Raw genomic sequence first — 16,516 nt, 5'->3', positions numbered from 1 at the left:
TGTCCCAATAATTTTGCCAAGTCACTCATCAGTGCAGACTGTTAACTGTAAATTTATTTCAGACTTTGACATGGCTGTTGGAGACACGATGACCCTGGGAAAACTGGGCACCCAAGCGGAGAGGGATCGCAGGATGAAGAAAAAGTACAAGCTTACGTTTATCTCCAGACATTTGCTTTATTTTTTTTCCAACTTGTATTTGTTGTTTAGTCACCCTGCTTTTTTCTTTGTCTTAAATTCCATCTTTAGACACGAGCTCCTGGAAGACGCCAGGAAAAGAGGTTTACCGTTTGCGCAGTGGGACGGCCCAACAGTTGTCTCTTGGCTCGAGGTTCTGATTTCATATCTTCATACTCGGGAGGCATTTCTCCTCCACCTGACATTCTTCTGCCATCACGCACACCAACGACATAACAGTATGACCTGTGGATCGTTTCTCCAGCTGTGGGTGGGCATGCCAGCTTGGTATGTGGCGGCGTGTCGCGCTAACGTGAAGAGTGGCGCCATCATGTCCGCCCTGTCGGACACGGAGATCCAGAGGGAGATCGGCATCAGTAACCCGCTGCATCGACTCAAACTGCGCTTGGCCATCCAGGAGATGGTCTCCCTTACCAGCCCTTCTGCACCTCTCACCTCCAGAACGGTAAATACGCATCTCTTGTCAAATGGGCGTAAGGACAGTAAATATGCATACAAACCACAAGTAAGATTAAGTACACAGAAAACCTCTTTTAGGTTCACCACCCCCTGCACCTTTTGGTGATAAGTTGACAACGGCTCACTTTTTTGGTCTATAACGTCACCAGGTTTTTTTTCCTGCTAACGTGAATCGCATGGAGAAGACAACAGGTTGGAAAGCCAGTTGAGCATTTATTTGATATCCTTAATTTGCAGCTTCAGGTCCATGCAGGAATATGTTTGCTAGTAGCATGACTGTGTCTTACAAGTAAAAAAAAAAAAAATCCACTAATCGTACGCAATTAAACCTTACTAGTCGACTGTGCAACACTGCTAGGCGAGCTAGGCACTATTGTTAACTCATTGACTCCCACCCATTTTCATTGAAGAAACCCCCTTTTGACAGATTTTGCAAGGCCCACAGAACATTGTGTTCTATTGCTATCAAAACATGGAACCTACAAAAAGAAACATTAGTGTTTCTTCTTTCATCTGGAAAAATGAAGTATATTTGTATCTGCCATTTTGCATCCATTAGCATTACAATATAACTAAGTTTCGTCAATATTCACATTCCTGGTGAAAACACTGACAAACAGAGGTTGTTGCAACATGGCCCTGGCAGATCTCTTATGCTCTGCTGCCACCTGCTGGCTGTGTATTTAATAACTATCATTGCTTTAAGCCACCTCTTCATGTCAGAAGCTGCATCAATGCCTTGCATTACAAAAAAAAAAAATAATAAAAAAAAGTGTAAACATGTTTTGAGAGTGAATGACAAAGTACTGAAAAACATTTTTACACGTTTTTGGGCTTGAATTAGTTAATGTTGTAACAGTATTTTTAATGTGTTCGTGGTATCAAAACTTTGAGAACTTTCGGACGAGGACTGTCAGGATTTCGGGGGAGGTTGCGGACCCAAGTGAAGGGAGGCAGAGCGAGGAGGCCGAGGTAATGTCCAAACAAAAGGGTTTTATTACTTTTACAAAAACAATGTTGGTGGAAAAGGTGCCGACAGGAAACAACGAAAACAACGAAGTCCTAAATCCAAGCAAACTCAAATAGCATGACGAGGAACTGGCAAGACGGGGAAAACAGCAAACCGTGGAAACAACAAAATGTAGAATCAACAAAGAACAACCAAAAAACATGAGACTAAATACACACCAACTAATTACACAACAAGTGACACCTGGACAGGGCACAGGGAACTGATTGGCTGAACACAAGGGTGTGGGGGTGACAATCACAGGTGTACATGATCCCACTAAACGAGAGACAAAACAAAGAAAACACAACTGAAGTGATCAAAGACAAAACATAACAAAAATCCAACCCAAACCATAATAAGGACTTTCATTTTGGATATCAAAGATATTGAATAAACGCTCAAATGGCTTTCCGTACAACACACTCGTATAGCCTGAAATACACTCCATCCCTTGGCATCACTCAACACAATAAATGTTTGTCTGTGTGGTTGTGTGTTTGTATGTGGACGGGGGTGGGGGTCATCATGTGTGGAAAAATACACACTGTGTGCGTGTCTGCGTGTTTGTTTGTGTGTGTATGCGCTGCGGCGTGTTCTCGTCCTCTGAGCAGTCCTCCGGAAATGTGTGGGTGACTCATGAAGAGATGGAGAACCTGGCTTCATCCACAAAAGCGGTCAGTACCATCTGGGTGCTCCCCCTGCCTCTACCCCACTCGCACCAAACACTCTCACACACACCCCTACTGTCTCTGCCACCACACACATATGTCCGCTCAGAACACACACACACTACTAACGCCTCTCTGTGCTTGTGCTGGCACTTGTGTGTGTGTGCGTGGTTGTGGCGTGTAACCTGTGCTTCATGTGATATGTGCGCTGGGGTTTGTGTTTGCGGCAAATCACGTCGATGTTTGAGGTAGTTCCCAGGGAAAATATGACGCTTTGTGTACAAAATGTGCTGGTTTAATCTTTCAACTTGTTTATTGTTCCTGTCATGCTGCCACTCAGGCGAATGAGGAGGGCAGCTGGGCGCAGGTGAGCTTGCTGCTCTCTCGAAATGCGTCCACAAATTTCACACTCATCTACGACCCGCACACATGAAAGCAATTTGGCACACCTCAGCTCAGTGAATGATAGTTGTCGGTTTCCTCAACGGTGCAATATGTACGGACATTTCTTCTAAATAGAGCGGCCATCAGTAAAATGGGACAAAATGTGTTGTGGGAAGTTGTCAGTTTAATGATTCTGGTTCAGAGTCAAAATGGAAACTCTTTATTGGCAATGTTTTAAGTAACATTCTAAAAAAATAAGTTAACCACGTTTAATGTTCAGACACACTTGTCATTCAATTTGAATTTAGTTGCTTGTCGCTCTCATCCCAGAGTGGTTCAAACTATCGCTACCAGAGGAAAATTCCTTGTCTGTTTTTCAAAGGGATGTTCGATACTAGGAATGTAACAATATCCAAATGTCACAATACAATATTATCACGATATACGATACGATAATTATCACAATATTTTGGTGATGTTAGCAATATACATATATTAAAAAAAAAAAAAAAAAAAAGCTCATTAGGTATATATCAACCACTTTTTTCTGCTCTATCCATACCACTATGCCAGTATGGTCGCCACCCTCCGCCATCTTGAATTACATTGTAAACTAGGGATGTAACGATAATGGCAATATCGAAATATTACGATATTAAAACTGCCACAATATCGCCGTTGTCATGTCAACGATATTAAAAGTAACACATCTGTTTAAAAAAAGTTGGGTTGATTTCCATTTGTGCCTTTCTATCACCCTCTGGTGGGTTTTTTTTTTTTTTTTTTTTTAGTGCAGTTTCATTTTCAGAAGGCATGTTTTGGCCCTTCTATGTTTAAAAATGTGGAGGAACTCAATGTGTGCTTGTATTTGCAAGTAAGTGTGTCAACATTAAATGTTATTAGAGATTGTAGGTGTTTATATGCATTGCTATAATGTACAAAAGCACAATATTGTAATTTTTATTTTTTTTAGTATGAGCTCATTTTTTGACAAAATTGTGACCCTTTTTTTGGATCGCCAACCTCCTCACAATATCGTAATGATTATCGTATCGTGACCTTCATATCATGATAGTATTGTATCATGATGTTTGGATATCGTTACATCCCTATTGTAAACAATGCACAGCATATGTTACTATTGGCTCAGCAGCATAACGTACAACAGTATATGTCGTTCATAATGCTGTGCTTGGCTGAAGGAGGTGAAAAGTAAAATTGTGATGCTGATGTGGTGCTTTAAATATCGTAGCATAGCGTAGAAACAGCCAAAAAAGTGAGTACAGATACCTTAAAATAAGTCCAGATATTGGCCCCATACTGATACCGTACTTGGCCAATAAAGACAACTCTGATTCTGATTAAAGAGTAGACTAAAGTTCAAACTGGAAAGATTCTCACATTCAACCCTGAACAAACCTGGTGGCCCTTCTATTAGGACAACTAGTGCAAAATAATGAACTGAGGTCTCGTCATTTGCGGTTCGAATTTGATTTGTGCAATGGCACAATGGCCATAGGTTGCCAATTTTTTTGTCAAATTTTAATAAATCCAAACTTCCATTGTTGCGTCAAACTTACAATGCTGAGCATTTCCCTACTGTACTTTTTTGTTAAAATCACATGTATTATGCATTTGTTTGATTTTTGCAATAAGCAAACAAAGATAATATTCATTGTCAAAATATTGTTTTGTTTAGCCTATCCAAATGAATATTTTGTATTCATGTTTATTCATTATTAATTTAACATTATTTTTAAATTAAAAAAAAATAATATAATGTTTATAGAACGTTTAAAAGCATATCGTTTTCATAAAAAGACCAAATTCCACCAACAACATTATTCATGGTTCTGTTGATTTTATGATTTCCATTCGGTCAGGACAGCAAGTCAGCATCCACACTATCTGGACCTTGAATCTGTAACAGCTAAATGGATTGCAACCATGTTTAATGCCATTTGCTACGCTTGCATTACCCCTGCTGGCGTGTGAAAATGTTTGTGACTGTAAATAATAAATCAAAGAGAGACCACACAGGGTGCTATAACCCAGATCCACATTTTGAGGTGAATCCCCTCAAGCAGTTGTTGCCAACCACACAGGCTGTGACTTATTAATCACACTTTCCCATATTGAGGTCTTGAATTGTCGAAAATCAATAACGACCCTCTCCTTGCAGACGCTGGCATATGGAGACATGAATCACGAGTGGATAGGGAACGAGTGGTTGCCAAGCCTTGGCCTGCCTCAGTACCGTTCCTATTTCATGGAGTGTCTGGTGGACGCGCGCATGCTGGACCACCTGACCAAAAAAGACCTGAGGAGCCACCTCAAAATGGTGGACAGCTTCCACAGGTGTGCAACACGGACGTGTAGCTTATTAGCGGTTAGGCGTGAGAAGGAGGTGGGGGGGGGACTATCATATGACTTGACTTGAGTCACGCTTAAAAGGGAAGTCAACCCAAAATATTTCTTGACAATAATATAGTCTATGCAGCCCTGCTAGTCTAAATGCGGTATTGCGTTTGTGAAATATGAATTAATCAACAAAATCCACCTGTTTTTATCCATCTCAGGTAGCAGCCATTTTAATACTTGCATTCAACTGGAAATGACATCACAGTTGCTCAGGTAATGGCCAATCGCGTCAGAAATTCAGAAAACAGGTGACCCTTACCTGAGCCCTGATTAACTGTGATGTCATTTTCAGTCAACAGCAAGTAGCAAAATGGCCGCCCCCTGAAATGGATAAGGTGGATTTTACTGCTTCACTCATGTTCCATAAATGCAATATTCATTAGAATACTAATATAAAATGTTTGTGAACTAGTTATAGACTAGTGGGGCTGTACAGAACTTTTGGGGGGTTGACTTACGCTTTAAATTTAGGACTTATTTGACGAAAACTTATGACATGACTTTGACTTGTTTAGGACTCTCAACATTTACTTAGACCTCAACTGCATGACTTGACGGGTTTACATTTAAAAATGTGTATCTTCAATAGAGTACTGTGGTTTTATTTTGAAAGAAAATTATTTATTTATGTATCTATTTATTTATTTATTTATTTATTTATTTATTTATTTATTTATTTGTAATATATTTAGAGTACAGAGGGCACTTCATGAAGCAAATATCATGGCAGGCTGGCCTAAGATTATGAAATTCAGATTCAAGGATATTTTTTTGCTACATTTTGAAAAAAGGAGAATGTCAACATGAGAGGTTTGCCACTTCATGATTGGAGACACAACAACTCTGATTAAGTAACTTCACCTTCAATCTAAAAGCCACAATGACAGATAAGCTACATGTAATTCACAGTATAGCTAACTAATAGCTATTCATATTTTAGCTATGCTTCATGTCAGTTATGCATTAAATTGGTGATTTAAATTAATTATTAATTAATTAATTAAAGTGGAAGTTAGCCTTAAACATTTCTTGACAACTTAATATTACATTTTTAGAATATGAGTTATCACGCAAAATCCAACCGTCTTTATCCGTCTTGGGAGGCGGCCATTTTGTTACATGCTGTCGACTGAAGATGACATCAATATTGCAGGTAACAACCAATCATAGCTCAGCTTTAGAAAACAGGTGCGCTGTGATTGGTCCTTACCTGAGCCCTGAGCAACTGTGATGTCATCTTCAGTTGACAGCAAGTGGCAAAATGGCCGCCCCCTGAAATGGATAAAAATGGCTGGATTTTGCTGCTTAACGCAATATTAACCAGTATGCCATATTTAGACTAGTGGGGCTGCATAGAATATATTATTGTCACAAAAAAAATAAAAATTAGGTTGACCCTTTAAATCATAATAGACTATTCAACAGCTGGTTTAGGATCATGGAAAATCTGTAATTGCTGATGTTTTAGTACAGCTGACAAACCAAATACAGATTTTTGACTTGACTTCTAACTTTCTAAAACCCAAGTAATGACTTGACTCAACTTTCTTGAAACATAGGGCCGTTTTAGGAAGGTGACTATACGTGTCTTCCTCCCCCCCTCTTGTATGATGATTATTATTTTCCTCCATCTGCTCGTGTGTGTTCACAAGGGCGAGTCTGCAGTATGGGATCATGTGCTTGAAGAGACTCAATTATGACAGGAAAGAATTGGAGCGCCGGAGAGAGGACAGCCAACATGACATGAAAGGTAAAATTTGCATCCAAGAGAACAATAAAGCGAGCACGTGCGCGTTTTCGCACATTGACGGGCCTCCTGGGTGCCAGCGTACCGCCTAGTGGCCGACGGTGACCAAAGCATGGCAACAGCTGCACTTTCATCTGTCCTATAGTCGAGCCAAAGAAGGCCAACAGTCTCCAGTTGTGATGCCAGACCATACATTCTTTTACTGCAGAAGTCTTCTCACTGAAATGTAATGATGTAAAAATGACGATACAGCAACTATCATTGCCATCACAATATCAGTCGACATGAAGAATTTGAACACATCTGTCAAATCTGAACGCAACCAAAAATAGACTGTTCATTTAAAAGCCTATTGTGTCCAAAACACAAAGTCACGTCGCCTGCCCTCTCACCCTTTCCGACCTTAAGCTGTGGACATGAACTTGATTCAGCTGTTGTTCAAATCAGACCCCCGCCTGGCCTGTTTAGACACGCACACGCACGCCGCCTGTTCCAGCGTGGAAAGTTTACCGACAGCTGGCCTGCAAACCAACAAAGGGAGTGTGCCAGGCACTTGACACTGCGCGGACACGCACATTATCTCTTTATCTCGCCCGCCCTCCCGCTCGCTTTCTCTCCCTGTCTCCTCCTAAGCTCGCTCCCTCTTTATCGTGGCGCCCGGCGAATTGCTCAAGCCTGTCTATGATCCTCGTTCCAGTACGTAAGCACAATGGGTTCACTCTTGTTCACTTTAGACGTGCTGGTGTGGACCAATGAGCAAGTGATCCACTGGGTCCAGTCCATCGGTTTGAGGGAGTACAGCGGCAACCTGTTGGAGAGCGGCGTCCATGGGGCGCTCGTCTCTCTGGACGAGACCTTCGACTATAGCAGCCTGGCCCTCATCCTGCAGATCCCCATGCAGAACACACAGGTGCCAACAAAAACACTCATTCAAACCCAAAAACGTCGAAATGTTTTTTAATACTTTGTCCTGCACTCCCAAAAACGTATTTATATGTTTTTTTTTTTTTGTTTTTTTTTTGTTTTTTGCTAGAGCATACAGAAGGTTTTGATACAGCTTCTGACATGAAGAGGCTGCTTAAAGCAATGGTAGTTATTACAAAAAATGGCCAGCAGGTGACAACAGAGTATAAGAGATCAGCCAGGGCCAGGTTGCAACAAGCTCTTTTACCAAAATTTACTCTCAAAAATGTAACTCTAGAATTTTAAAAACAAGTCAATTTTTGCTGTGAAGCAAAAATAACTCATTAGTTGGTGTCATTCATATGGATCAGGGACTAACATAATTTGCAATGAAACACGGTGATAATGAGTCGAGTCCCACTTTAGTTGAGTTCAACCAGACTGGATGAAGCAGCAGTATGTTTGAAACCAGTCTCTCCTTCTGCTGGCTTCATTCTGCCAGCACTTCCTTCTGCTCCAGTTGCTCTCTGATCCACAGTGAATCCACCTTAAATGATTCCCCAATCGTAGGCTGTAGAACAAATGACTCACAGGAGTGGCGTTGAAAAGAAGTTATTTAAGGACACGCTGTCATTTCAGCAGAATTTTAGTGGCTTTAATTCACAGAAAATAAAGTATTGAGACATTTATAGTTGCCATGCAATCATTTTCTAAAGAGCTGGAGCCTCTCCTAGCAAGAGGCAGGATACACTTGTCACTATAGAATCTTTTTAGAATCGATTTTTCTATTGGCTAGTCCAGGGTTTAGCAGCATTTAGTGTGAAAAGAGATATTTTAGGCCAAATAAATAACCACAAAATCTGTCTGGCGCCGTAAAATTTTTGAACATTTGAACATTGGGATGAATAAAACAGTCTGTTAATATTAGTCTAATGTGAGAGCTCAAGAGATGCATTTTTTAGATGCATTTTCTTCTACCTTTCATCTTCTGTTTTGGGATTTTGTTTTTCATGCTTAGTTATTCATACATTTTTAAACATTTCTGCCTTTCTGTAAAAATTTTGGACATTTTGGATTATTTTATGAACCTATTATGGTAATATTCTGCATCTCCTTCCTTTTATTAGACTTTTTTTTTTTTTTTATTCTGCCTTTTTGCTATCAATTTTATAACATATTTTTTTAAATTCTGTGAGAATTTTATGGTTATTTGGTTTTTGGACATTTTATTTTACATTTACTTTTTAAACTTTTTTTCTGACTTTTCTTTCTGACTTTTTAAAAATTATTATTATTATTATTATTATTATTATTATTATTATTTTTATTATTATTTGGCTATTCCAGTATTTCATGGTAATTTTCCGACTTTCTTCTTTTGTTTTTGGACATTTTATGTTTACTTTTTGAACATAATCTTTTCTGACTTTTTTTTTTTTTTTTTTTTTTTTCAATTCTCTGACATTTTTGGCATTTTGATGACCACATTTTTAGGTAATTTTTAAAACAATTTTATCTCTCTTTTTCTGACAACTGAAAATTTGGACTGATTTTTTCATTATTTCATTATTCATCATTAATCATCATTAATTAATTTAGGCAATATTTTATCTAAGAAATTAAAATAAATATGTAAAAAAAGTCATGATAATTTCTACTAATTTTTTTAGAGATCTATAGTGAGCCACAGGAGAGGTATTAAAGGGCCGCATATGGCTCCAGAACCACAAGTTGAAGACCCCTAGACTAGTCCATCGATTAATCGAGTAATTGGATGGATTTGTACCCTAACACCTCACACGTGGCTAACACCGCTGAACATCCTAACTCCCAGCCACTACCAGTTCTAAACCTCGATTAAAAATGGGTTGGTTGTATCAGGAAGGGCATCCAGTGCCAAAGATATCATCGCTGTGGCAACCCTTGACTGCAATATCAACTTTCCACCAACAGAGGGTTCAAATAGACTTCTAACAGGTAGTTTGGTTACAATAAAACGGGGGTTTATGCTGACTGGAAATGTCTGTATGAATGGCGTACAGCCATTATGAGCCACACAGATTCGCATATTTCTCTATATTTTTTTAAGCTTACCTGTTAGCATCAGGACACCAGTTAGTAAGCCAAAGTAAGTTAGCATGAGTAGGTCCGCACCGTGACGCTCAGCCGTGAAGCACGGTCATTTCACTCTTGATTCATCCAAATGTGACTGTTGTGTGTTGTTTGTCAGGCCCGGCAGGTGCTGGACAGGGAGTTCAACAACCTGCTCGCCTTGGGGACCGACCGACGACTCGAGGAGGTCACAAAACATGTCATGTTGCCGAGTGGATTCAAATGTTGTTTACCGTTGTCCAGCCTCATCTTCTCCCTGCCCCGCAGAGCGGAGACGACAAGTCTTTTCGCCGCTCTCCATCGTGGCGGAAGAGGTTTCGGGCCCGAGAGGGAGGGGCGGGGCTGGGGATGATGGCGGGCTCCATGGAAACGCTGCCCGCTGGCTTCCGCATGCCCTCCATGTCCATGCCGCCCTCCATGAACCTCATGCCCAAGAAGCAGCTCCAGCCTGAAGGTGCGGACTGATCACGTGACCGAAACGTTTGGACACGAGTGTGCATGTTGTCTCTACTAACTGCATGCTGTGTTCTCTCTTGATAACCCCTTTGTGCCAAGCTCCGCCCCCGGCATCCCCGAGGCTTGACCCCTCTACGGTGCGGACCTACTCATGCTAACTTACTTTGGCTTACTAACTGGTGTCCTGATGCTAACAGGTAAGCTTAAAAAAATATAGAGAAATATGCGAATCTGTGTGGCTCATTATTTATTTGATTATTAGCACTTGATACCTCAAGTCAATAATTATGGATGACTAAAAATGCCCAAAATAATAAATAAATAAGTACATAAACAAATAAATAAATAAATAAATAAATAAATAAATAAATACACAAATTAAAAAATGGAAATAAAAACAATACTATATATATGTATATGTGTGTATATATGTATATGTATATGTGTGTATATATGTATATATATATATGTGTGTATATGTATATGTATATATATATATATATATATATATATATATATATATATATATATATATATATATATATATATATATATATATATACAGTGCTCTGTGAGGCCATGATTGGAGGAATGAAGTATTTCTAACATGTATTCAAGTCTGACTTTCTTTTCCAATCGTCTGCCCCCCAGTGCATTGTCATTACCTGTATGGACACATGCTTGCGGCCTTTTGAGAGTGATATGCCAAATGTGAAGAGCGTGCTACCAGGGTGCCCAGTGGGGTCGGGGCTTCTCACCTCTGATTGCCAGCCCCGCCTCGCACCGTTCACCTCTCTTTCGGACACGTGCAATACCGAGGCCAGGCCTGCTGACCCTTGAACTCTTGAGAGCGGCCGCAGGGCCGCGCTCGCTGCTGTAAAGGAGACCCGCCAGCGGTCTCTTCCCAGTTTGAACCCAGTGCTCCCAGTAGCCTTGTCATCGTGGTTTTCGTGCTCCCCCGAATCTCAGCTGTGGGTCGTCGTCCTCCCGTTCCCGAAGTCTCAACATGGCCGCCTCACCACTACACATTACCCTTCTCTCGGTTATGCAAGGTATTACTCAATGATCGTATCTGTACTGTATATAGAATGGATGACTACGTTTTTTTTATAAAGTATATAAATCTATATATTGGAAATATATATGGAAAAGTGATATAATGGCTGTATGAAACTTATCTCCCTGTATTCAGTAGTGACTGTTCTCTCACTTTTTCTTTGTCTTCGTGTCGGACCTCGTGTGTCTTTTGCTGTATGATGTAAGTGTGTGAATTATCAATGGGAGGAGCTCACTCAGAAGCTTCTCGCAGGTTCATGGGTCCAATTTCAATTCAATTTGCTGCCCTCCTCTTTTGACAAAACCCCCCCCCCCCCTCCCCCTTCCCTGTATGACACTGTGTAGCGTAAAGTCGAGAGGGTGCCGTGATATGGGAAGCGTGTGTGTGCGTGAGTGAACGATACGATCATCTGGATCCGTGCTATGTGGCTGTTCGGTGTAAACACTGTAGCTCCTCTCCGCTGCTGCTCTGCATCATTTCAGTGATATCACGTGATGATGTGAATTTGCTCCAACCGATTGGCGGGTCCCGTCCAATCACTTCCTGTTTCGTTGCCATGGAGACGTGCCAGTGAGAAGTCAAGACTTTTGGCTGCCCTCATTCAGTGAAAACACAGCATACGAAGCAAGTGAAGTATGCTGGATGGGTGTGCAATCTTTTCTTTCTTTTCCTTTTTTCTTTTCTTTCTTTTCTTTTTTTTTTTTTTTTTTTAGGGTTTTCCGAGGTGTCTAAAAGGTGTAATGTGCTATGTGGCAGCTATGAGTACTGTGTCTTTATTCCAGGTGTGAAACAATGCTGACATATCAAGATTTTATTATTTGGCTATTTAAAAAAAAAAAAAAGTACTGTATCTATGACAATATATAGACATGAGTAAAGCTGTTTTTTAAAAACTTAAGTCTTGTGTTTCTTTTTCCATTGCTTTGAGTCCTCGCATGAATGTCCCTCAGAATTTAATCCAAATTATTCCGAAAAATATTAAAAGGTTGAATTGTCATCACTCACCCAATACATCAATATTTTGCTTTTCATGACTTTTTTTTTTTTTTCGCTTTTTTCTGTGTGATTTTGCCGCACCCCAATATACCAATGTGATGATAACCATAGATCCAAAAACTGAATTGACTATGTGACACCAACCGCTGTCTTGGCTTATCGTTAGAAAATGGCCAAAGGGAAAATAAGATGACATTGATTAAAAAAACAAAAAAAAAACAGAAGAATGGAATGTACCCAGAAAAGTCACCTGTGTTGAGATAAGAGGAACCTCCCAGGCACTCAAAGTCATTGTGGTCATTTTGTTTTATATTCTTTATCATATAAAGGCCCGTGCTTTATGACAGTACTGACGTATGGAATTTTGTGGTTATGGTTGTCATGTAATTGACTAGTTTGTACAGTAAAAAAATAGGCCGTCATCCAATTTAATGTGTTTTTTTTATGGCCAAGGCTAGAAGTGTTTTTCATACAAATATTTGCTGTTGCAATTGTGACTATTACTGTGGTTATTGATAGCCTATGATGCTTTCTGACTTACATACAAATTCTAATACTATACTATACAAACTAATTATTATTATTTTCATTGCAGGTTTAGCTGTATCAAAAAAAATACTGCAGTTGTATTCAAAATGGTCTTTATTGCAAGGTCTGGTCAGGAAATATCACATTTCCAAACATCTACAAATACACAACAATCATAGTTATAAAAGTCAAAAATAAGTTAGCAAAAACAAACAAACAAAATAGAAAATAAACTGGCAAAACCACTCTGTAGAAAAAAAGGAACGTATTTACATCACTAGCATTTGTAACCAGTTTAACATTAAGCAGATCTTGGTCAAAACTGCCATGGTACATGTTGGCCCCGCAAATAAACTCATGGTTCTTTGTTTGCATAAAAACACACACAAAACAAGAATGAAAGATCAGGGAAAGGTTTCGAAAAGAGGAAAGCTTAAATTAAGTAAGGAGGAAAAACTAGGCCTTGTTCATGCAAAGTTTTTTCAACTGCAATCTTCCGACTGACTCTTTGGACTGTGGCTTAAGGCAGGGAATCAAGGAAATAAGGCCAAAGGTGGAATTTGTTTTGTCTAGCAGATCTTTTGAAACATTAGTTACTGTCAAAGTGGATTGTAATTTAAATAGGAAAACAACAGCCTGTTTTTCCACTTGAGTTCTTCCTCCGGGTCCGCCCTGTGGAAGTTCTTATTTGGGAATGTCCACAGGAAAGGTCACTGCTCCGTTTGCTGCGGCCATGCCCTCCACAATGGAGCTCAGGGTTTGAATTGTGGCCTGCTCTGGAGAATTGGTGGCGCTCAGAAGCTCTGTGGAGAGTCAAACATTTGATGTGAGTTCTGGAAATTCATCATCCTAAACCTAAAAAAGACGGTTTCTGTTTATGTCTTGGCGTGAACCGGACTCACCCTCGCTGCTGTAGCTTTGCGTGCACTGCTCCGGGGTGCTGCTCCACTCGGGGCTACTGCAGCAGGTGCTGCCCGAACTGGGCTCGCTTGATGACGACACCTGTTGCCGTGGAGACGCGCACAAGCAGAAGTCGCTGTCAGTCAAAGTGTTATGACACAGATCACCAGTACAGAAACGCGAGACCCCACACGAAGGCAAATGTCGATGGTGAGGAAGTAAAAGCGTAATTTACATTTTGAAGTCCTCTCAACGTGAGACAAGATAAAACTACTGAGACTTTCTCATGTTATAAAATCTTCCATTCCATGACTTATCACTTTGTTTAGATCTTAACATCCCCCTTCTTGCGCTACTCACTCTAGGTTGGTTCTGGTAGTGTGCCATCTCGGTGTCCTGCTGGTTGAAGGAGGACACCAGGGCCTGTAGCCGTTCAATATACTGGATGGCGCTCCTCAAAATCTCCACCTTGGGCAACCTCTGGTTGGGATTCATGAGGGTGCTCCTCTTCAGCGCCTCGAAAGCCTCGTTGACCTTCTTCAGGCGTCTCTTTTCCCTCAGCGTCGCCGCTCTCCTGCGGTCCATCGTCACCGTCTTCCGTTTGCACAGTTTGCAGGCCCACGGCAGGCACTGACCCGGGCAGTGGGGCTCGGAGTTGGGCGACAGGCCGGACGGCGAGGGTTTATCCTCCGGCTGAATCAAACCCACGCCCCCGGAGAGAGTCCCGCACAAGCCCATCACTGAGTTCTTGTCCTGGAAGCCGGTTTGGTCGTAAGTACCGGGTAGACGAGTGGGGAAGTAGTTGTCCCCTCCTTCGTAAAAGCGTTGGTCTGGGAAGAAATAAGGGTTGGTCTCGAAAAGCTCCATATTGGACGTTGTGGTGCGCGAGTCTACAAGGATCCCTTGCTTCCCTTGGAAGCGCTCTAGCTAGCGTATGCGGTGTTGGAGTCCTGCGCCTGGAGCGTGTGTGTCGGAGTGTACGCGTGCGTGCGCGGCTGCCTTCGTCCTTGGCCTGTTTGTGATGAGTGGAAGACGTGTGGGGAACAACTGGTGTGGAGCAACTGTAGGCTGGCATTTAAACCCCTCTGCCTGCTGTAGGATCACCGAGATAAATTTAGCACGAGCCCCCAGAAACCTGACACGACGTTTAGCTGTTGCTGCACATCTATGCTTCATATCTCAGTCGGGCCCTGATCTCTGGAGCTTTCGAGGCCCGTGCGTGTGTGCGTGTCAAGTGGGGGTCTTTTTTGCCTGCGTGTGTCTCAAGAGCCCAACATATGATCGAGTTGCTGGGGAAATGGGAAAGATAAGCGTGCATCAAAGATGTCCGTCTTAATGAGCTAATCCCAGCCTCACGTCTCCATCCATGACACCATACATGAGGTCCGCCAACAATAGGGGCGCCGGGTTGGGGATGGACAGTCTGGTGGCAGCTGTCACTTGGACCAATGATATGCAATGACAAAAAGTTGCTTGACTAAGTGCTGTTTATACAGAGGAAATGAGGTTGCTGATTGATGTTTACCTAAAACTAGGTCAGAGATTAATAGAAGACTTTTCATAACGTCTGTAAATACAAGGCGCCAAGATACTTCGAGGTACTCTATCGCCAGAGGTGGGCAAATTACAAAATGTTGCTGGTCCGTCATCTTCCTTGGCACCTTTTTGTTATCGTCAGTCCATCATTTTTTCGAGCCAAATCAAACTGCAATCGTCAGTCCGTCATTTTATTTTAACCACGCATCCGTCATCACCTTGTCACCACTATTTTAGGACCGAAAGGCAAAAGTGAGGATTCCTTCAGTCTGTCATCCACCAATCATAACAAAGCTGCCAGATAAACCCCCACATTTCTTTTTTCTATTTAATTAAAAAATAAATAAATAAAATACAAGCAGCCGAACCTGTGGGGTGATGGGGATAAATTATGTGAATATCATAAGTTTTCATAGTTGCAAAGTGAGGATCACAAGAATATCTGATAATGTAGAAACCACTTCTAAGAGGATAAACTAAAGAAGAAGAAAAAACAAAAAACTTCCATCATAAGGTCTGCGGAAGACATTTTCTTACAGGTATGAGGTATACAAAGCTTGAAATAAGCAGTTTCACATCAGTTTGCGAGGCAGAATTTGTAGTTTGCAGCTTGTACAACTGAGTATCAACTACTGAGACAATTGCCAATAGTCCTACAAAGAAGAAGAAGAAGAAGAAGAAGAAGAAGAAGAACAAGAAGAAGAAGAAGAAGAAGAAGAAGAAGAAGAAGAACAAGAAGAACAAGAAGAACTGACAAGATGGTCCCATAAAGCTGGGTAGTCAGAGGTCAAGGGAGGTTCTGTGCTACGTATGCTGCAGCAGCTAGCTAGCAACAACTTTCATTTGCCTACTTGTTCCCGAGTTGCTCCTAATACCGTAATCATCGCCTTGAATAAGCTACATTTCTGACAAGTATCATTCTTAAAAAGGGATGCCGAGAAAATACGCAGAAACCATGCTAATTAATTGCTAAGCTAACCTAAGATTGGCACAGCTAGCACGCTTAACACCGAAATGAAGTCTTGGGTGGTGGAGTCTACTTTTCACAGCCGTCTGGCTGGAATCGCATAAAACTGCAAATTAGCAGGCAAATGAATACGTGTCTGGACTCTGGAGAGAAAATCATACTTTAGAACTGG

At 41.1% G+C, this 16,516-nt stretch overlaps 2 protein-coding genes across 7 annotated transcripts in view; one reads left to right on the top strand and one right to left on the bottom strand.

The window, feature by feature from the left end:
• The window catches only part of ppfia4 (PTPRF interacting protein alpha 4), a 70,547-nt gene extending 58,901 nt beyond the window's left edge, over positions 1-11,646 (top strand). For 4 of the 6 annotated variants that reach the window (XM_077528895.1, XM_077528896.1, XM_077528897.1 and 1 more), the window contains 12 exons: positions 63-144; positions 250-331; positions 443-643; positions 2,281-2,343; positions 2,678-2,704; positions 4,904-5,079; positions 6,795-6,892; positions 7,624-7,799; positions 10,023-10,091; positions 10,172-10,358; positions 10,460-10,557; positions 11,012-11,646. In XM_077528895.1, coding sequence (XP_077385021.1) covers positions 63-144; positions 250-331; positions 443-643; positions 2,281-2,343; positions 2,678-2,704; positions 4,904-5,079; positions 6,795-6,892; positions 7,624-7,799; positions 10,023-10,091; positions 10,172-10,358; positions 10,460-10,518 — 1,220 coding nt within the window. In that variant the 3' untranslated portion in view covers positions 10,519-10,557; positions 11,012-11,646. The remainder of the gene's footprint in view (positions 1-62; positions 145-249; positions 332-442; positions 644-2,280; positions 2,344-2,677; positions 2,705-4,903; positions 5,080-6,794; positions 6,893-7,623; positions 7,800-10,022; positions 10,092-10,171; positions 10,359-10,459; positions 10,558-11,011) is intronic. The other 2 variants (XM_077528899.1, XM_077528901.1) reach the window with 1 other exon arrangement.
• A 1,432-nt stretch (positions 11,647-13,078) lies between these two features.
• Positions 13,079-15,054, bottom strand: myog (myogenin). The gene is made up of 3 exons (XM_077528902.1): positions 14,202-15,054; positions 13,844-13,943; positions 13,079-13,744 (listed from the first exon to the last, which is right to left on the bottom strand). The coding sequence occupies exons 1-3, from the start codon at positions 14,706-14,708 to the stop codon at positions 13,626-13,628; spliced, it is 726 nt and encodes a 241-aa protein (XP_077385028.1). The 5' UTR covers positions 14,709-15,054; the 3' UTR covers positions 13,079-13,625.
• Between the last annotated feature and the right edge of the window lie 1,462 nt (positions 15,055-16,516).

Source organism: Festucalex cinctus, chromosome 8, assembly GCF_051991245.1.
Source record: "Festucalex cinctus isolate MCC-2025b chromosome 8, RoL_Fcin_1.0, whole genome shotgun sequence".
NCBI classification, from domain to species: domain Eukaryota; kingdom Metazoa; phylum Chordata; class Actinopteri; order Syngnathiformes; family Syngnathidae; genus Festucalex; species Festucalex cinctus.
The sequence above is the reverse complement of the archived record's forward strand: the minus strand, read 5'-3'. Positions and strand labels throughout refer to the sequence as shown.

Excerpts from the sequence above, each read along its gene's own strand:
- myog (XM_077528902.1), bottom strand. The coding sequence starts at position 14,708 with ATGGAGCTTTTCGAGACCAACCCTTATTTCTTCCCAGACCAACGCTTT. Across the intron at positions 13,944-14,201 it reads ACTACCAGAACCAACCTAGA|GTGTCGTCATCAAGCGAGCC; the intron begins GTGAGTAGCGCA and ends CCACGGCAACAG. Across the intron at positions 13,745-13,843 it reads GCAAAGCTACAGCAGCGAGG|AGCTTCTGAGCGCCACCAAT; the intron begins GTGAGTCCGGTT and ends GACTCTCCACAG.